Here is a 17,228-nt window from a genome sequence, read left to right as displayed (position 1 = left end):
TAGGGTTGTTTTTTCTATATTTTTTTCAATTATATTTATATATAAAGTTTGGATTTTATATATTTAGATTCTTAGGGATTTTTTTTTCAATTTTTGGCTTTTAAATGAAAAGTATTTTTTACTTGAAATATTTTAAAATAAGATATATGGTAGGCATAATTTAATGTCACTTTACAGGAAATTTCCTACTCTTGTACTTTTTATGGTTTGTGGGCCTGACCCGGGCCCAAACCCGTTACTGATCATCCGGGCGATGTGATGGACGAATGATTGACATTAGCTTTTAAAGAATGAAGTCATTTAATTTTTGTGTCACTTTGTATTGAATTCTTACCGGACTTGAAACTGCTTCGTTTCATTCCTCATCGATTCCCTCTGCGAAGTTCTGATTTTGCCCTGCAATTCTAGGGTTTGGTTTTAGGATCAAAATCTGGGGTTTGTTTCGAAAGCCCTAAAATCAATATTCAAAAGGCTAACGTTTCAGGGACCGTACAATAGCTTTTCCATGACAACTTAGGGTTTGTTTGGGTTTGAATATCAGAATCTAGCGTTTCAGGAACCCTAGAGTCGATATCCGAATTGGTATGGCAAACGTCTCGGTGGCTGCAGAATGGCAGCTACTCTACAACAGGTACTACCGGAAGCCGGAAATCTACCCAATGCAGTGGAAGCACATCGACCTCAGTCGAAACAAGGTTGCCGGTGCCCCCTTCGGCGGCCCAATTGCCGTCATCCGTGACGACTCCAAGATCGTCCAGCTCTACGCCGAATCCGCCCTCCGCAAACTCCGAATCTTCAACTCCGCCGGCGTACAAATCTCCGAAACCGTCTGGAAACACCCTGGCGGCCGCCTCGTCGGCATGGCGTGGACTGACGATCAAACTCTCATCTGCGTGGTTCAAGACGGAACCGTTTTTAGGTACAATGTTCATGCTGAGCTCCAAGAGCCGAACATTTCAATGGGCAAGGAGTGTTTTGAGCAAAATGTGGTTGAGTGTGTGTTTTGGGGCAATGGAATGGTCTGTATAACTGAGGCTAATCAAATTTTCTGTATATCGGATTTCAAGAATCCGAATCCGTGTAAGCTTGCTGACCCAAATTTGGATGAGTATCCACTTTGTGTAGCGGTGATCGAGCCGCAGTACACAATGTCGGGCAATGTGGAAGTGCTTCTTGCGGTGGATGATCTTGTCTTGCTTGTTGAGGAGGATGGTGTTCAGCAGTTGGGAGTTGGAATTGGGCCGCTGCAGAAAATGGTGGTATCGCGGAATGGGAAGTTGCTGGCATCATTTACACATGATGGACGGCTTTTAGTTATATCCACAGATTTTTCGAAGATCATTTTTGAGTACAGTTGTGAGGTTGGTTTATGATTTTTTGGTTGAAATGGCTTCGATATAATATGACCATATATATATGCATGCTTAAATAGTCTCATGAAATGGGATGGTTTCTTTACTCATCGAAAAAAAAAAGGTTTCATGAAATGGGATCATGAATTAGGGATAAACTGCCCAACATAATATATCTTCATATGTGAAATTGTTTGGGTTGGATCAATAGAATGCAAATTTTAGCACCATGTTGCCAAGTATGAATGTTTTTATTAATTTCAAAGCTTGTTACAGATATTATGGATGAACTGTCTTCATCTGGGCCTGATGGGATCAGTTCTGTAATTTGTTTGTTTGTTCTAATTTTTTTCAACTTTCAACATCCTTGAAAATCAGCTTATTCGGTATATTGTCAAGCATCGTCTCTTTTTCTAATTTGTGGTTTTTAATGTATGTATTATTTCATATATATGTGTGTGTCTTTGTATGTCAACTTATTTTTAAGGTAAATTTTTGTCCCCATTGGGACTTGAACCTGAACGTCCCACAAACCCTCCCCAACCTTTTACCACTTGAGCCAGGCTTCAAGGGCCCAACTTATGTTAGTTCAGTTCATTTATTTTCTGTTACGTTCAAAGGAAAATTAGTTGGAAGGAATACTATTACAGGTGAAACAATACCATCACAGAAAAATGATTCACTAAAGCTGATAGGGAAAGGAAAAGAAGTAGGAAGGAATCGAAAATCTCCAATTTGGTTTAGCATGGAGAATACAAAGGAAAATAAAATATAACGAAAATTAGTTAGATTTATATATCTCCAAATTCTCCATTCTTTACAAAGGAAAAACAAGAAGAAATAAATTTGGGGAGCATGTGAGGAAAACTTACTAAAAATTAACGCTATATTTGATTTTTGGAAAATTTGAGGAAAAATGAAAAAATGCAAGGAAAAATAGAAGAAAAGAAAAAGGGAAAGAAAATAAAAAATAGATTTGAAGTTAATAAATTATTTTTGTCTACTTCTTTAAACTCACTTCACTTTTTTTCCCCTCTTTCTCTATATGCATTTGAAAATATTTAAGTTTCTAACTAATTGTAATTATATTTTATTTTCTTTTATATTTTTCATGATAAACCAAACATAAGAAAATAATTTTCTTCAACATTTTTTCATTTTCTTAGTACTTTATGAGAATCAAACATAGCTTAAATCCATATTTTATTTTTCTTCACTTTTACTTCCCTTCCCTTTTTCTTCTTTATTTTCTTTCCCTTGTACTTTCCTTCAAATTTTCCAAGAACTAGACAAAAGAGGAAAAAGATTTGATAGGCGAGGAAAAAGATTTAATAGGTCACTTTGTAAAACACCTCTTTTTGGATAGTTGCTAAGAGAAATAAATAGAATCACTTAAATTTTACCAAAAGTGCAGTCAATCTATTTCAAATGCTATGTGAAACAAAACAGAGTGGTTCCAGCTTTATTGCACATTAAACTTTTCTTTACTATTTCTCTCCATTTTGAATCCTCTCTGCTCTTATTTTTCATTTAGGAATTTTATTTTCATGTATACAGTCAGCTCTTCCTCCTGACCAGCTATCTTGGTGTGGAATGGATAGTGTGCTACTTTATTGGGATGATATGCTTTTGATGGTGGGTCCTTATGGGGATCCAGTGCGCTATCTTTATGATGAACCGATAATTCTTATCCCAGAGTGTGATGGAGTGAGAATACTTTCAAATACAAGCATGGAATTTCTGCAACGAGTTCCTGATTCCACCGTGTCCATCTTTAAGATTGGAAGCACACTACCTGCAGCCTTATTGTATGATGCCTTGGATCATTTTGATCGGCGTAGTGCCAAGGTAAGCCATTCTTGTATGCAAAACAGAATAAGTTATTTATTCTTATGTTATTTGTACACATCATCAATCATCATAAACTCAGTAAGAGCTTCATATTTTCTTTCTCAAAATATGTCTGTATCACAATATCTTTGATATTAACTAGTATCTGTTATCTACCTTTTGTTCATTAATTTGTAGTAGTAGTTGTTGTATTTGTGTGTGTGTTTCTCTCTTTTGTGCATGTCCTTGTACACTTGCAACTTTCAATATGGCTTTGTAAAAAACTTGCTTATTGACCTCTGCTTATAAGGTTTGATGGAAATATGTCTAGCAGCATACCTTTATTAGGTAGTGATGCAGGAATTAAGATTTTAATTGGATGATTTCTATCTGTGAAGTGATATGTATTATTAAATGATCTGTTATATTCCTAGATTTTGTCTGAGTTCTTTGTTATTCAAGGAATTTATAAGAAGCAACCTTGTGATTTAATTTTAAAAAAATCTCTCAATTGTTTTTTATTTTGATGCCACTAATTAAATATATTGTTTTTCTTCATTCTTTTGTTGTAAATGCATGCTACTGTATTTATTCAAGAAAGATGTCCATGTATAGGATCTGGGAAAACATAACAACCGGTAGGCCTTTCATCATTGGTTTATCAGATATGTATTGTTTCTTATGATAAAATCCTAATATCATAATATTCATTAGGCGGATGAAAATTTGAGATTGATTCGCTCATCCTTGCCTGAGGCTGTTGAAGCATGTATTGATGCTGCTGGTCATGAATTTGATGTTTCACGGCAACGTACACTACTAAGAGCTGCGAGCTATGGCCAAGCCTTTTGCAGGTTAGTCTGGCTCCATTTTGCAGTTGAATTGGTGTTATTTAGAGTTGTTGGTTCAGAAATTGAGATTAGGATTCACTTTTCCTTTTCATGGATTTTACATCATAAATTAATCTTAATATGCTCACTATACGGGAATGTGAATTTAATCCATATTGAGCAGTGGAGCTCTGCTCTGGTATGGAGTTCTCTGCTTTTTGATGGTTGGTCCTACCATCATGACTGACATCAATCTTTGGCTCATATTTGTATTTTAGTTAGTACTAAATAATACAAATAACGAAAAGGAGTTGAAAAACTTGGAGAGGCACAAGCGTCCAAAAGGCCACAAAGTTGAAGGCCTGAAGTACATTATATTTATGCATAGAAAAGTTTGCATTGCATTCATTTGTAGAGGTAAGGCGCATAATGATAATCATAATAATCAGAATCATTATTTTGTAGTAGTAGTAGTAGAAGTAGTTGATTTGACTATTTATCTGTCTACCTTTTTACATCACTCAAAATTGGTTAACGGTTTAATCTTAGTATTGGTATATCATTTTATGTTTTTCAGAATTGGTTAACACCTAATCTAATTTTAGAAGGGACAGTGTAAAACAATGGACTCATGTTTATTTTCTTGGTTTCCTTTATCATTCACCTAGAGACTCCTATGTGGATAGGCACATTACTCTTTTAATTGAGTTAAGGGCACAGATGAGATTTCCCTTACCTTTGTGTCAGGTCTGACAGGCTTTGGTCAACCAACCTACTCTGGTTTCTCTGTTTATTGCATATATATAAGAATATTGTTAAAATTAATATTGATTCTGTTGGGCCTTGCATAAATTATTTTCATAGGAAGAATGTTTGGGGAACTATTGATTTCCCTTGTTCCAAGAACTGTTGCAAAGAGCATTTCAAAGCCACTTCTGAAATGCATGAGAAAAATGCTATGATGCCTATGCAACTTAGGGCTCATTCGAGAGCGATTCTTGTAAAAATGCTTTTAGCCTGTAACACTTTTGTTAGTAGCACTTCTATTAGGAATTTTTTTTGGAGAATTAATTAGTATTTAGATATGAACAACAGAAGTGTTTCCCATAATGTTTTTAGTTACATAACAAAGAAGTGTTTTTTAAAAGAAACACTTACCAATCGCTTGCCCAATAATCACTTTAAGTGATTCTCTAGATTTTCAATAGTAATTTTAGAATAAACATTTTTTTTTCTAAGGATAATATTTCCAAGCATTAGGAAACACTTCTTTCCTTCCAAAATCACTCTCAAAGGGGCTGTTATTATGTTTCTTTCCTTGAATGTTACAAGAAGATGTAGGACAGTACCACATTGATTAGTGAGAAGAAATTTGGGTTTCAACACTCCTGTATAAGTAGGCTTCTTCGACACAGCCTAACCATCATTCATCTGTTGATGACACATTAAGTTACTCATTTCAAGTCATATAAATAGGAAATTAAATAGTTTGGACTGTTTCTGTCCGAGCTCCTCCCTCACATGCTCTTAGTCTGTGCTGCATCAGATATGGAACAAATATCCCAAAACCCCTCCATGATGCCATCCAAGCATTCCATTCTACTTTGGAGCAATCTTACCGATGTATGTGGGATGTACATGAGAAACCTAGGTCTTCCAATTAATGTAAGGTAATTGGCAGGTGAAATGCAACTGCTCTTTGGGTTAGACAAATGTGGCATAGTTAATATTGTATTTACCAAAACTAAGCAAATTGAAACAGATCTCCTGCAAATCAAGGTACTCAATGTCAACTCATCATATCATAGGGAGTAATATATTCTGGTTATGCTGTAAAATGAAAATAAAACAAATGAATTTACTATTAAAAGAACATTTAAAGCTTTCGAGTCGTCCGTAATTCTTCAAATTCCCATCAAAATTCATCGAAGTTTTATGTTTTTTGCCTAGACTTATCCCCAAACTAAGTTTCAGGAATTTATAGTATTTCACTCTTTCATGCTTATAGACTGAACTAAATGCATTTCTGCACACACTGTTGGCCTTTATTTACCCTTAAGTTTTTATTATTTAATGGATGTTTCCATTTGGTACTTGTTGTTACATTTTGTTAACATTGCATGACTTGTATATATCTATATCTGTATCTTTACTATATATAAAAATCTGGAGAATCTTCAACTGTTTGTAGACTTTTCCTTGCCTAAAATACCCTCTCTCATTTTTACTCATATCTCATGTTTTTATTACTGGATTTTAACAGCTCTAATAAATACTTCCATTATTTAATTGTAATGGTCCTAATAAATGCATCTTTCATTGTTCATTATAATGGATAATACAAAATTGATTTTTAAATTTGGTCCTTTATTCAAATGTATGGGTTTTGGATTTCATTATTTTTCTATTTTTGAAGGGGTCTCTACATTTCTTCAACAAAATCAAATATTTGTTTATTTTTTGGTTATAAATAGGAAAGAGAAAATTTAATTCCTTGAGAAAACTGAATTCCTTTTCAATTTTTTTTTAATAAATTGCTTTACTTATTCATTACTCCAAAGCTTTAATTGTCTTTTTTGGTGATTCAAATAGCTTTTCCTTATTCATAATTTTAAATAATTTATTTACTTATTAATTAGTCTAAAGCTTTTGTAAAGAATTTTAAATAATTTATTTGCCTATTACTTTAAAGATTCTGTTTCCAATGTTTCTTTAATATTATTCCTTTTTATAAATAATTTATGATTATTGGATATATTATAGTTTGGTGGTTTGAGTCCCCTCAGGGTTACTGGAGGTTTACCCGGTTGTTAACTTCAGGGCCCCGTGAGATTAGTCGAGGTGCGCGTAAGCTGACCGGGACATCCACGATTATAAAAAAAAAAAAAATAGTTTGGTGGTTTGAAAGGCCACTGTACATTTCACATTTAGATACAAAAACTTCCAAGTTTTGCAATCCTAGTTAATGGTAATGCAAAGGGTTGGGTTAAGGCGTCTAGAGGTTTGAGACAAGGAGACCCCCTTTCTCCTTTCCTTTTTACTCTAGTGGCAGATGTTCTAAGTAGGTTAATGATCAGAGCAGAGGAAACTAGGATAACTGAGGGTTTCTTTGTGTGGAGGAATAAGACTAGAGTGTCTTTGTTACAGTTTGCTGATGACACTATCTTTTTCTCTAAAGCCTCTATGGAACATCTTCAAAACCTTAAGATTATCCTTTTGGTTTTTGGGCAAGTATCTGGTTTAAAAATCAACTTAGAAAAAAGCACCATATCAGGTATTAACACTAGGCAGGAGTTGTTGTCTAGTTTGACCTCGGTTTTGGATTGCAGAGTGTCAGGGTGGCCTTTGTCTTATTTAGGCCTTCCATTGGGAGGAAACCCAAAGACAATAGACTTTTGGGATTCGATGGTTGAGAGAATTTCGAGGAGGCTAGATGGTTGGAAAAATGCCTTTTTGTCTTTGGGGGGGAGGATTACTCTAATTCAGTCTTGTTTGTCTCACATCCCTAGCTACTTCCTCTCCCTCTTTAAAATCCCAACATCAATAGCTTCAAAGATTGAGAAGATGCAAATAGATTTTCTTTGGTTTGGGGCGGGGGAAGGGAAGAAAGATCATCTTATCAGATGGGAGGTTGTTAGTAGACCAAAGGAGTTGGGAGGTTTGGGTTTTGGGAAGACTTTTATGAGAAATAATGCTCTCTTAGGGAAATGGCTTTGGAGGTTCCTTAGAGAAAGAAGTGGTCTTTGGCATAAGGTTATTGCGAGTATATATGGGACACATCCTAATGGATGGGACGCCAACATGGTGATTAGATGGTCACACAGATGTCCATGGAAGGCTATTGCTCAAGTTTTCCAGGTTTTTTCCCCTTTTGTCCACCTAGTGGTGAGCAATGGGGAGAGAATTCGTTTTTGGGAAGATCTTTGGTGGGGTAACCAAACTTTGTGTTCTCAATTTGTTGATCTTTACAGAATTATTTATGTGAAAAATCTCACTGTCTCAAATGTCCTTGGCAATTCCTTTCCATTGTCTTGGAATTTTAACTTTTGCCGCAATCTTACAGATTCAAAAATTGATCTCCTTCAGAGATTAATGTCCTCCCTCAGTTCTGTGTTTTTCTCTCCTTCTTTGGCAAATTCAAGAGCGTGGTCTTTGTCTTCGTCAGGGTTGTTTTCAGTGAAATCTTTTTTCTTGGCCTTGTCAAAAGTCTCAAATTTTATCTTGTTCCTTTCGGCCAAGTTCTTGTGGAGTTCAAAAACCCCTTCAAAGGTTAAGGCCCTCGCTTGGTTAGTAGCACATGGGAAGGTAAACACCAATGATAAATTGCAATTGAGAAGACCCTACAAATCCCTCTGTCCTCAATGGTGCATTCTTTGCAAAGGAAGTGGAGAGTCAATTGACCACCTTTTTCTTCATTGTCCTATTACCATTGGACTTTGGCACAAGTTGTTCAATCTAGCAGGGTTGGTTTGGGTCCCTCCAAGGAGTGTTGAGGACGTGATGGTTATTACTTTTAAAGGTTTGGGGAACTCATTAAGAGGCAAGACACTTTGACAAATCGCTTGCCTTACCTTGATTTGGTTGGTGTGGCAATAGAGAAACAATAGAATATTTGAGGATAAAGGGAGAACGGAAGAGATGTTATGGGATTTGATTCGGTTCTATTATGTTCTCTTTGGGCTTCTTGTACTGAAGCTTTTAGAGGAGTTCCTCTAAGTGTTTTACAACTCAACTGGATTGCGGTTTACGCCTCAAAAGTTTGAAGTTTGTTGGGGTTTCTCTTTGTTTTTAGAGTTCTATTGTTGGGAGTTTTCTCCTTTGTACAGTTTGTGTAGGAAGGACCTCTCATCCTTCCCTTGTTTTCTTCTCTTTCTTTTGTAACTTTTCTTTCTCCTGTATCTTTTCTTCTATTAATATATTCTTCTTCGTTTCTGATCAAAAAAAAAAAATGATGAAAGGAAAAATTTTTTGAATGCAATAAATTAGTGAAAAAGGTGAATTCTTATGCTTGAATTAAACATTATTTTTGTTTCAAAATTTACACTATATATATATATATATATCAGTGTGTGTGCGTGTTTCATTTTTATTTAAAATCTTCTATAAAAAAATAAAATTATATTTATTAAGTATAAATATTTATTTATTTTTTAATCAGCTGCATAACATGTGTCATTTTACTGGTGTTTACAAATTTATTCAAGGAATAAACATATTTTTTCCTGATTTCTGCTCTCGGTAATGATATCCAGTTGGCTTTGGCAGCCATGTTCAACGTGATCGTTTTCAAGAGATGTGTAAGACTCTACGGGTCTTGAATGCTGTCCACAACAGTGAGATTGGGATCCCTCTTAGTATTCAGCAATACAAGGTACAAGGTCTTCAAAGCTTGCAAGTTAATCTCCCCAGGTTTTTTTTCTTTTCTTTTGATAGGCAAAAGAATAAAATATATTAAAAGAGCTAACAATGGGCACTCCAAATCTTCCCAGTTTCAATTCTGAACTTGTGTGCTACTCTCTTGAGTTCATACTGACTTTGCTCTTCCTCCCAGTTGCTTACAGCACCAGTTCTGATTGGTCGATTGATTAATGTGCATCAACACCTTCTTGCATTACGGATATCAGAATATCTTGGCATGAACCAAGTACGTTATTTGTTAAATATTACAAGTTTTTACTTCATCTACGTTATGCATTGTGACTTCCATCTTTACTTATATATATCTATATATATATAGATAGATATATATATAGATATAAATATTATTTATGTAGTTTCTTTAAATTTCTTTTTTGGGAATTCAACCCAGAACCTCCCACATTCCAATTTATGAAATTATTTGTAAAGATATGGTATAGACTACTTAAAAGATATACATTTTGTCATATATAAGTATGTAACAAATTTTATCTGTGTCAAATATCCGACTGTTTTCAGGATTTGATTTGTTGGTGTGTCTGTTCTGATTTTATCTGTCCTATCTTCCACACAGGTTTCAATTTTTGGTGTTGAGTTCCACTTACCCAGTGGGGAACTGAACATCAAACTTTTACCATTCCCCAGGTCCTATTTTACATGGTTTAAGCCCAATGTCTGGAGAACCTCATGGCAGTTGAGAAAGTCACATTGGTTTCCCCCACCCACACACAAGTGCTTCAACAACACTGATGGTTACAGCATGACTCCTCACTTTAATTGAACTTATGGAAGTATCATCCAAAAGGCAAAATTGAGATAGCAACCTCTAACATATTATAAACACACCCTTAGAAAAATCCCTCTCCTTGCCCTGCAAGTGTCTCCAACTTCCCTGATCATCTCAGCATGACTGACTGACTCTAATTGAACTTACTAAAGTGTCATGTAGAAAGCAGCAGAGGCAGTGTGGCCTCACAAGTGGCATCATATCAACAATGTTTTTTTTTTTTTTTTTTTTTGTAGGCAAATAAGAATATTATAGAAATTGCCTAAATCCATATTTGGAAGACCTTTTGATTACGGTGTTCACGTACTTAAATATTTGGGTTGCCAGCAACTTTTAAGAACACTACCTGTGACCCATGCACTGCTAGATATGATTGAAAAATGATAACATACCCTGTTCAATATTGTTGTATATTGTTTACTTTTTCTAGGAGCAATCTGTAATTTTTAGAAATTTGTCCAACTTCTGAATATTTTTGTAACTGTTTATATCCTCTTCCCTGACACTGAAATCTGAATGTTAAGAAATATTTGCCTGGTTGTTTATATACAAAAATATATATATATTTATCTAGTTTCATAATCTGGTAGTGGAGACCATCATAAAAAGATGTACATACATACATATATATGTGTGCGTATATATATATGTAGGTATGTATGTATGTATGTATCTATGTATGTATAAAAACACACACATATAAACAGATGTATTTATCTAGTTCATAATCTAGTATTGGAGACCAGTAATTTTGTAGCTTTGAGTTGATTGCTACCTTCTGTTTTAGAACTTGAAATTGAGAACTCATGTTCAGTGTATTCATGATTCCTTTGATTGGCTTTGTGTAGGAGGTGGTCATAATGCATTGGGCATGTTCAAAGATAACGGCATCATTAGCAATTCCTGATGCCACTCTCCTTGAAATCTTACTTGATAAGGTCCATCTCTTGCATAGTTGTTAGGATTGGCCTGAAAATTATGTTGACTGCTAAATTTCTTTTATGCAAGTGCAACATCTGAAATGATGTTCTTGGAGTTTCAGCTCAGATTATGCAAAGGCATATCTTTTGCAGCTGTTGCTGCTCATGCAGATAAAAATGGCCGTCGGAAACTAGCTGCTATGCTTGTTGAACATGAATCACGTTCTTCCAAGCAGGTTCTTTCTTTTTCTTTTTCCTTTCTTTTTTTAAAATTGAAATTTGATTGTGATAAAGGGTTCTTCCTTGGCTCTCATGCATTCTTTTCATTGGTGAAAGTTTGCTACATGATGACAACAAACTCCTGCGATTCTTTTCCTAAGAAGTCTACTTTTTATGTTATAATTCTGATCCTTTTTCCTCAGGTTCCTCTCTTGTTAAGCATAGGGGAGGAAGATACAGCTCTGACTAAGGCAACTGAAAGTGGTGATACTGACCTTGTTTATCTAGTTCTCTTTCATATTTGGCAGAAGGTATTTACCTTCATGAAAACATTTTTGTTTTTTATCTATCGCTTCAGGACAGATTGAACCAAATTTAGGATGTGACCCGTGAGCACATGTTGCTTAATTATGTTATGATTTCTGTTGTACTCACATTTTCCTTTTCTCTAATTTAGAGGCCTGCACTGGAGTATTTTGGAATGATACAGGCCAGACCCCTGGCACGCGATTTGTTCATAACTTATGCAAGGTATACTGAATTGTGTGATTTTGTTAATATTTTGATTTGTTTTCCTTAGCATCCTAGTTCAGAAATGAGCATCAACTACTCATTTTCCTATCAAGGGGTAGTCTTGGATGATCACTCTTTAAAAATTCTGTTCCAGGTGTTATAAGCATGAATTCCTAAAGGACTTCTTTCTATCTACTGGGCAGCTTCAAGTAAGTTTGATTTGTTTGACATGGACCAAACTAAATATTTTAATCTTTCCCTGGCTTGTAAATTGTTTTTGGAGAAAGGAAAGAAATCATTATGGATTGCAGCACAGTGTTACACTTGGGTATGGATAAGACATATGGTTAACTGTCCAAGGATCTTACTTGAGCGATTCACTCACCTATCATGGTATAGGTATGCCATATGGTTAACTGTCTGAGCAGTAGATTCACGTGATTCCTTTGCCTGGTCTTTCCAAGGACTCCTGATCCTATAAATGTTCATATTACAAATATATTGGTCTATTCAATTACTTGATACCCTGGAATTTCAAATTCTCCGGAAAATCCAATGACAATAAGACTGCAAAATGAACTTCCCTTGCTCGCTTTTTAGGGAATGTTTAAATCTCTAATTTCTCCTTGAACAGAAGATGCTATCCCTTGCTTGCTATGTTGCTTTCTCTTCCCTCTCCTTTGTTCAGTATTTTCTTAAAGTCCCTACCTCTTTCTTTTTCAGCCTGCTAAACACAATTGGAAGGTCAAATTTTCTCCTGAAGTCAAAGCTCTAGAGTGATGCAAAAGGGAGCTTTGGGAGGGTTTGGTAGGGGTAGTTCATTCTTGCAGGAGATTTGAATTGAAATAGAAGCTAGAATTTTGAAAAATAAGAATGCCTCCTAGGAAATCGGGGATTGGATGCTTCTTATTGTGTCCCTATGGGAACTGGAACTGAGGAATTACGGTGTTCCTTTGTCTACTAATGTGCTTAAATGGGTAGCTGCATGCTCTTGGGGGCAAAGAAGGGTGATTGTTTTCTACTCAGTGCCTCCTCCAGGGGCCCTAAGTTTCACAACTTTAATGGGTTTCTTTGTAGGAGCTCTAGGCATGATGGCTATTGACTTGCTGTTGGGGCTGATATTTTTGCCTTATTGCATTGTCTAGATGGTTCTTTTACATCTTCTATTCAGGGGACTCCATAGCATTGGGAGATGGGAGTTGTAGCCCTGGAGTTGGACCTTTGTTTGATGCAGAGTTTAGATCATTCTCAGATGATAGCTAAAAGAGAGGATTAAACTTTTTTCACTTTAGAGGCCCTTGAGGCCTAGCTCAAGTGGTAAAGGGATGGGGTTTGTGGGAGGTTCCAGGTTCAAGTCCCAATGTGGCAAAATTTACCTATCAAAAAAAAAAAAAAAAACCTTTTTTCACTTTAGAGAATCCATCTATATGTTGATGCATGATGGGATTTAGCTTTGTTGAAAACAGTTATAGTTTTGATACTCTGTTTTGCCTTTTTGGCTTTCTTAAAGTTTCTTTGTCCGTTTTGTGGTATTCTTTTCTTTGCCTGAGAATAAAAATTGTTGTTTCTATATAAAATATATATTTATGTCATATCCACAGCATAGGATACTTGAAAAAAAATCTGTGGATAAAATATCAAACTTTAAGCATGTAATATTATTTTTGGTATAATATTTATAATTCCTTTGTGCTTTCATGAATTATACTTTATTAGAAGTTTTCAGATAGGCCTCAGTCATGTTCGTTTCAGATGCTACATCATGTCATACCAACACGGATCTCAGATCTTATGGGATTTCTTGGTCCAACATCTGTAGGGTGTATCATGTATTCATAAACATGAAATAGTTCAGAATTGCCACTGTTAAATGGGATTGGTACTAGCATTCTCTTGTGAATGGGTGTTTAACTATAGCAGTGTCATGTCATCCTGACACACAGGTCATAGACATTCTGGCTTTTAATGTCCAAATACTGCAGGGTGTTTCATGTATTTCATAAACCTAAACAGTTTGGAATTGCTATTGTTCACTGGTACTTTAGTGTTGTCTTGCCAATTGATGTTTAACTGTAACAACATTTTATATTAGAAAGGCAAGTGTTATCTGTGTATGTGACAGAGCAAACCTGGGTCTAATTCTTCTATACTCCATGGTACCTTACAATATCAATTTATAATTGAAATGTAAAATTTTGAACAGGACATCTCCATTGAATATTGTTGCCATTAAACAACCTATGTTAATCTTTTCTTTCTTATAGATAATCAATTATAAAATAAAATTCAATGGGATCCAATGTCTATATCTACAGGATTCCAATTTCCAACTGTCGGGATCAAAAGGAAGTTTAATTCTATTTGAACTACTCATTTTCAAACAGTATCTGCATTGTTCCCAATTTTTTTCTCTTAAATTTTTGTTATAATCTTGTACCCTAATAATTATTGCATTAAATTCACAAATGCCTGTTAATTAAGGGTTTGTCTTACTAAACCCTAAAGGGTTCTCTGTCAATAGTTCTGCTCTATTTTTTCTCTTTAACTGAAGATTGTTTGGTTTGTAGGATGTTGCTTTTCTGTTATGGAAAGAGTCGTGGGAACTAGGAAAGAATCCCATGGCAAGCAAAGGATCTCCACTTCATGGTCCACGGATCAAGATAATTGAAAAGGCCCAAAGTCTTTTCTCAGAAACCAAAGAACATACCTTTGAGTCAAAGGCTGCTGAAGAGCATGCTAAATTGATAAGGTAAGAATTTCAGTTTATTTAAGTTCTGCACACCCTATGACACAGTTTGACATAATGGTCTTATACTGGACATTTTATACAATCACACTGGTAACTAAGTTCAAGGGTTTAGAGTTGTTGAAAGGTGTAAAGACTAACAGTCAGTTCCATTCCCTTTGAACTGGAATAGATAGTAGGTATTTACATGCATTCATAAATGCATGGTGTCAGAGGGTTGTCAGGAGTTCAATGTGGCTCTTTTTTTATTAATTCATGCTTAACATCTTTTTCTTCCTATAATTGTATTCTTTTTCCCCCTTTTGGTGGCTCCATACTTGGAATTTCATGATCCCTTCTGACCACTTACTCCACAAATGATGCAGAATTCAACATGAGTTAGAAGTGACTACTAAGCAGGCCATTTTTGTTGATTCAAGTATCAGTGATACGATTCGCACATGTATTGTACTGGGAAATCATCGTGCTGCAATGAAGGTTAAAACAGAATTCAAGGTTTGTAATGTTCCTGTATGTACTTAAGCAAAATGCATCCCACTATGAATCTCCTGCTGACTAACTACACCTCTCTTTAAAAAAGCATGTGCATATAGGTGAAAAGAAAACTTTCTTCAGTATTTTTGCTTGTTATGAGTCTAGATTTTGTTTTATCACCAGAAGCTGCTACAATTTTGTTTTATTATGTTTGTTATTAATTTGTCTCAGGTTTCTGAAAAGAGATGGTACTGGCTTAAAGTTTTTGCTTTGGCTACAATCAGAGATTGGGATGCCCTAGAAAAGTTCTCAAAAGAGAAGAGACCACCAATTGGTAAGTGCAAGTTCTAGTTTAATTTTGGCGAGCAAGTAGCTGATATGAGTATGGCCCCACCTGGTTTAAATATATTTGACTATTATAAGTCTGTAGAGTTGGTCTTTAAAAAGATTAAATTTGGAGGTACAACCCAAACTCAGGCTTGGTAGGTGGTTCTTCGAAAGATTAAAATGGAAGTAAATCCAAAATTTGGCATGAAATTTTTTGGACCTGATCTGATAGGATGATCTATCAAATTCTAACCCCAAAATCAAATTATTTGTTACTGGATGTCTGATCCCTACCACCACTGAAAGAAAAAGAAAAAAAATGGAAAAATGAGAAAAGAAAGAGAGAGAGGGAAAGATTGTAATTTTGTGTACAAAAAAGATGCACAGAGATTGCAATTCTGTGCTGTTCTTTGTGACTTTGTTTTACCCCCCTCTCACACATCAAATAGGTTATATTTGATAAAATCTGGTTTCTTTATGTTGTTTATGGCCCTTGCTTTCTCTCTCTCTCTCTCTCTCACACACACACACCAAATGGGTTGTTGGTATAATGATAAATCAGGTTTCGTTGCCTTGTTCTTTGCAACCTTATCTGTAAACCACTTAATAACGACCTTTTGAATTAGATTTACCGTTTTCTCTGCCTCTCTCCTGCAGTACTGATAAACTGAATACCTCTGTATTTATCAAATAGGTTATCGGCCTTTTGTGGAGGCTTGCATTGATGCAGATGAGAAAGGTGAAGCACTAAAATATATTCCCAAACTTACAGATCCACGGGAAAGAGCTGAGGTAATTTTAACTGTCCTAACACATCTTTGGGTATTTTACTCAGAAGACAGGAAAAGAAAAGTATCACTATGGAATCTTGCTATTATATGGGCTTGGAAATAGTCTGCATTGCTTTCCATGCTTCTCGTAGAAAAATGTTGCATTTTGGAGTCTATATTTGCTTTTCAGTTGACTGCAATGTTGTGTTATATGGGTTTGTATTTGCTTTCTGTTGACTGCATTCATCACTATTAGCAGAAGCAGCAATGTGATCGCAAGTTCTTATCAAACTGATTCTTTTTCTCCCGTTGTGCTGATTATTTGATTCTCTATGTTACCCTCTATAGTCTTATGCTCGGATTGGCATGGCCAAGGAAGCTGCAGATGCTGCTTCTCAGGCAAAGGATGGTGAATTGCTTGGTCGATTGAAGTTGACTTTTGCACAAAATGCTGCAGCTTCATCAATATTTGATACTCTTCGGGACAGATTAGGAGTCGCTTAGTCTATTCTTCCCCCATTTGTTTTTCTCTTACCTTTCCCCTTTATTTGCATTTTGGTTTCAGTTTTGTATGCGTGTTGTGTGCATATCTTTTTAACTTATCTTGGGCTGACACAAGGTCAGATGCTCTGTGACTATGTGGTTGTAACCACTGAATCTACAGCTTGTAATCTTTTAGAAGTTGGTTTTTTAAGGGAATCGGATTTTAAGTTGCCACTGAGGAACCTGCTTGGGCATGGTGAATCTTCTTTTCGATTTTCTTTGTATATTAAATCTTTGTATGAATACAGTCAACTTTCTTTGCCGGTTGTCTAAAAGAAGCCAATCCTTCCATGATTCTTTTGATTTTTTTTTTTTTTTTTTTTGTAGTTTGTATTGGGAGAATATTATTCCTAGCCATCTGTTTGGTTGGGGAGAAAACATAAGAGAAGGAATTGGATGATTTGGTTGGGAAGTTATAAGAAGACATTATGCCTCTCATGGCTGCACAATGTGCTTCTTAGGTGGTTTGAAGTGTTGGGAGACATTTAATTAGGAACCA

At 35.4% G+C, this 17,228-nt stretch overlaps 1 protein-coding gene across 1 annotated transcript; it reads left to right on the top strand.

The window, feature by feature from the left end:
- The first annotated feature begins 315 nt into the window (after positions 1-315).
- On the top strand, positions 316-17,023 carry LOC117926442 (protein VACUOLELESS1). The gene is made up of 15 exons (XM_034845538.1): positions 316-1,361; positions 2,910-3,200; positions 3,897-4,036; positions 9,278-9,383; positions 9,564-9,656; positions 11,066-11,155; positions 11,260-11,373; positions 11,560-11,667; positions 11,814-11,887; positions 12,024-12,078; positions 14,437-14,618; positions 14,981-15,110; positions 15,321-15,423; positions 16,111-16,208; positions 16,535-17,023. Exons 1-15 carry the CDS (start codon positions 585-587, stop codon positions 16,688-16,690), a joined length of 2,517 nt encoding a protein of 838 aa, XP_034701429.1. The 5' UTR covers positions 316-584; the 3' UTR covers positions 16,691-17,023.
- The last annotated feature ends 205 nt before the right edge of the window (positions 17,024-17,228 follow it).

This window comes from Vitis riparia, chromosome 12, assembly GCF_004353265.1.
Source record: "Vitis riparia cultivar Riparia Gloire de Montpellier isolate 1030 chromosome 12, EGFV_Vit.rip_1.0, whole genome shotgun sequence".
In the NCBI taxonomy this organism is placed as follows: Eukaryota; Viridiplantae; Streptophyta; class Magnoliopsida; order Vitales; family Vitaceae; genus Vitis; species Vitis riparia.
This window is presented reverse-complemented; position numbering and strand designations above follow the sequence as displayed.

Excerpts from the sequence above, each read along its gene's own strand:
- LOC117926442 (XM_034845538.1), top strand. The coding sequence starts at position 585 with ATGGCAAACGTCTCGGTGGCTGCAGAATGGCAGCTACTCTACAACAGG. Across the intron at positions 11,374-11,559 it reads AATCACGTTCTTCCAAGCAG|GTTCCTCTCTTGTTAAGCAT; the intron begins GTTCTTTCTTTT and ends CTTTTTCCTCAG. Across the intron at positions 16,209-16,534 it reads ATCCACGGGAAAGAGCTGAG|TCTTATGCTCGGATTGGCAT; the intron begins GTAATTTTAACT and ends TACCCTCTATAG.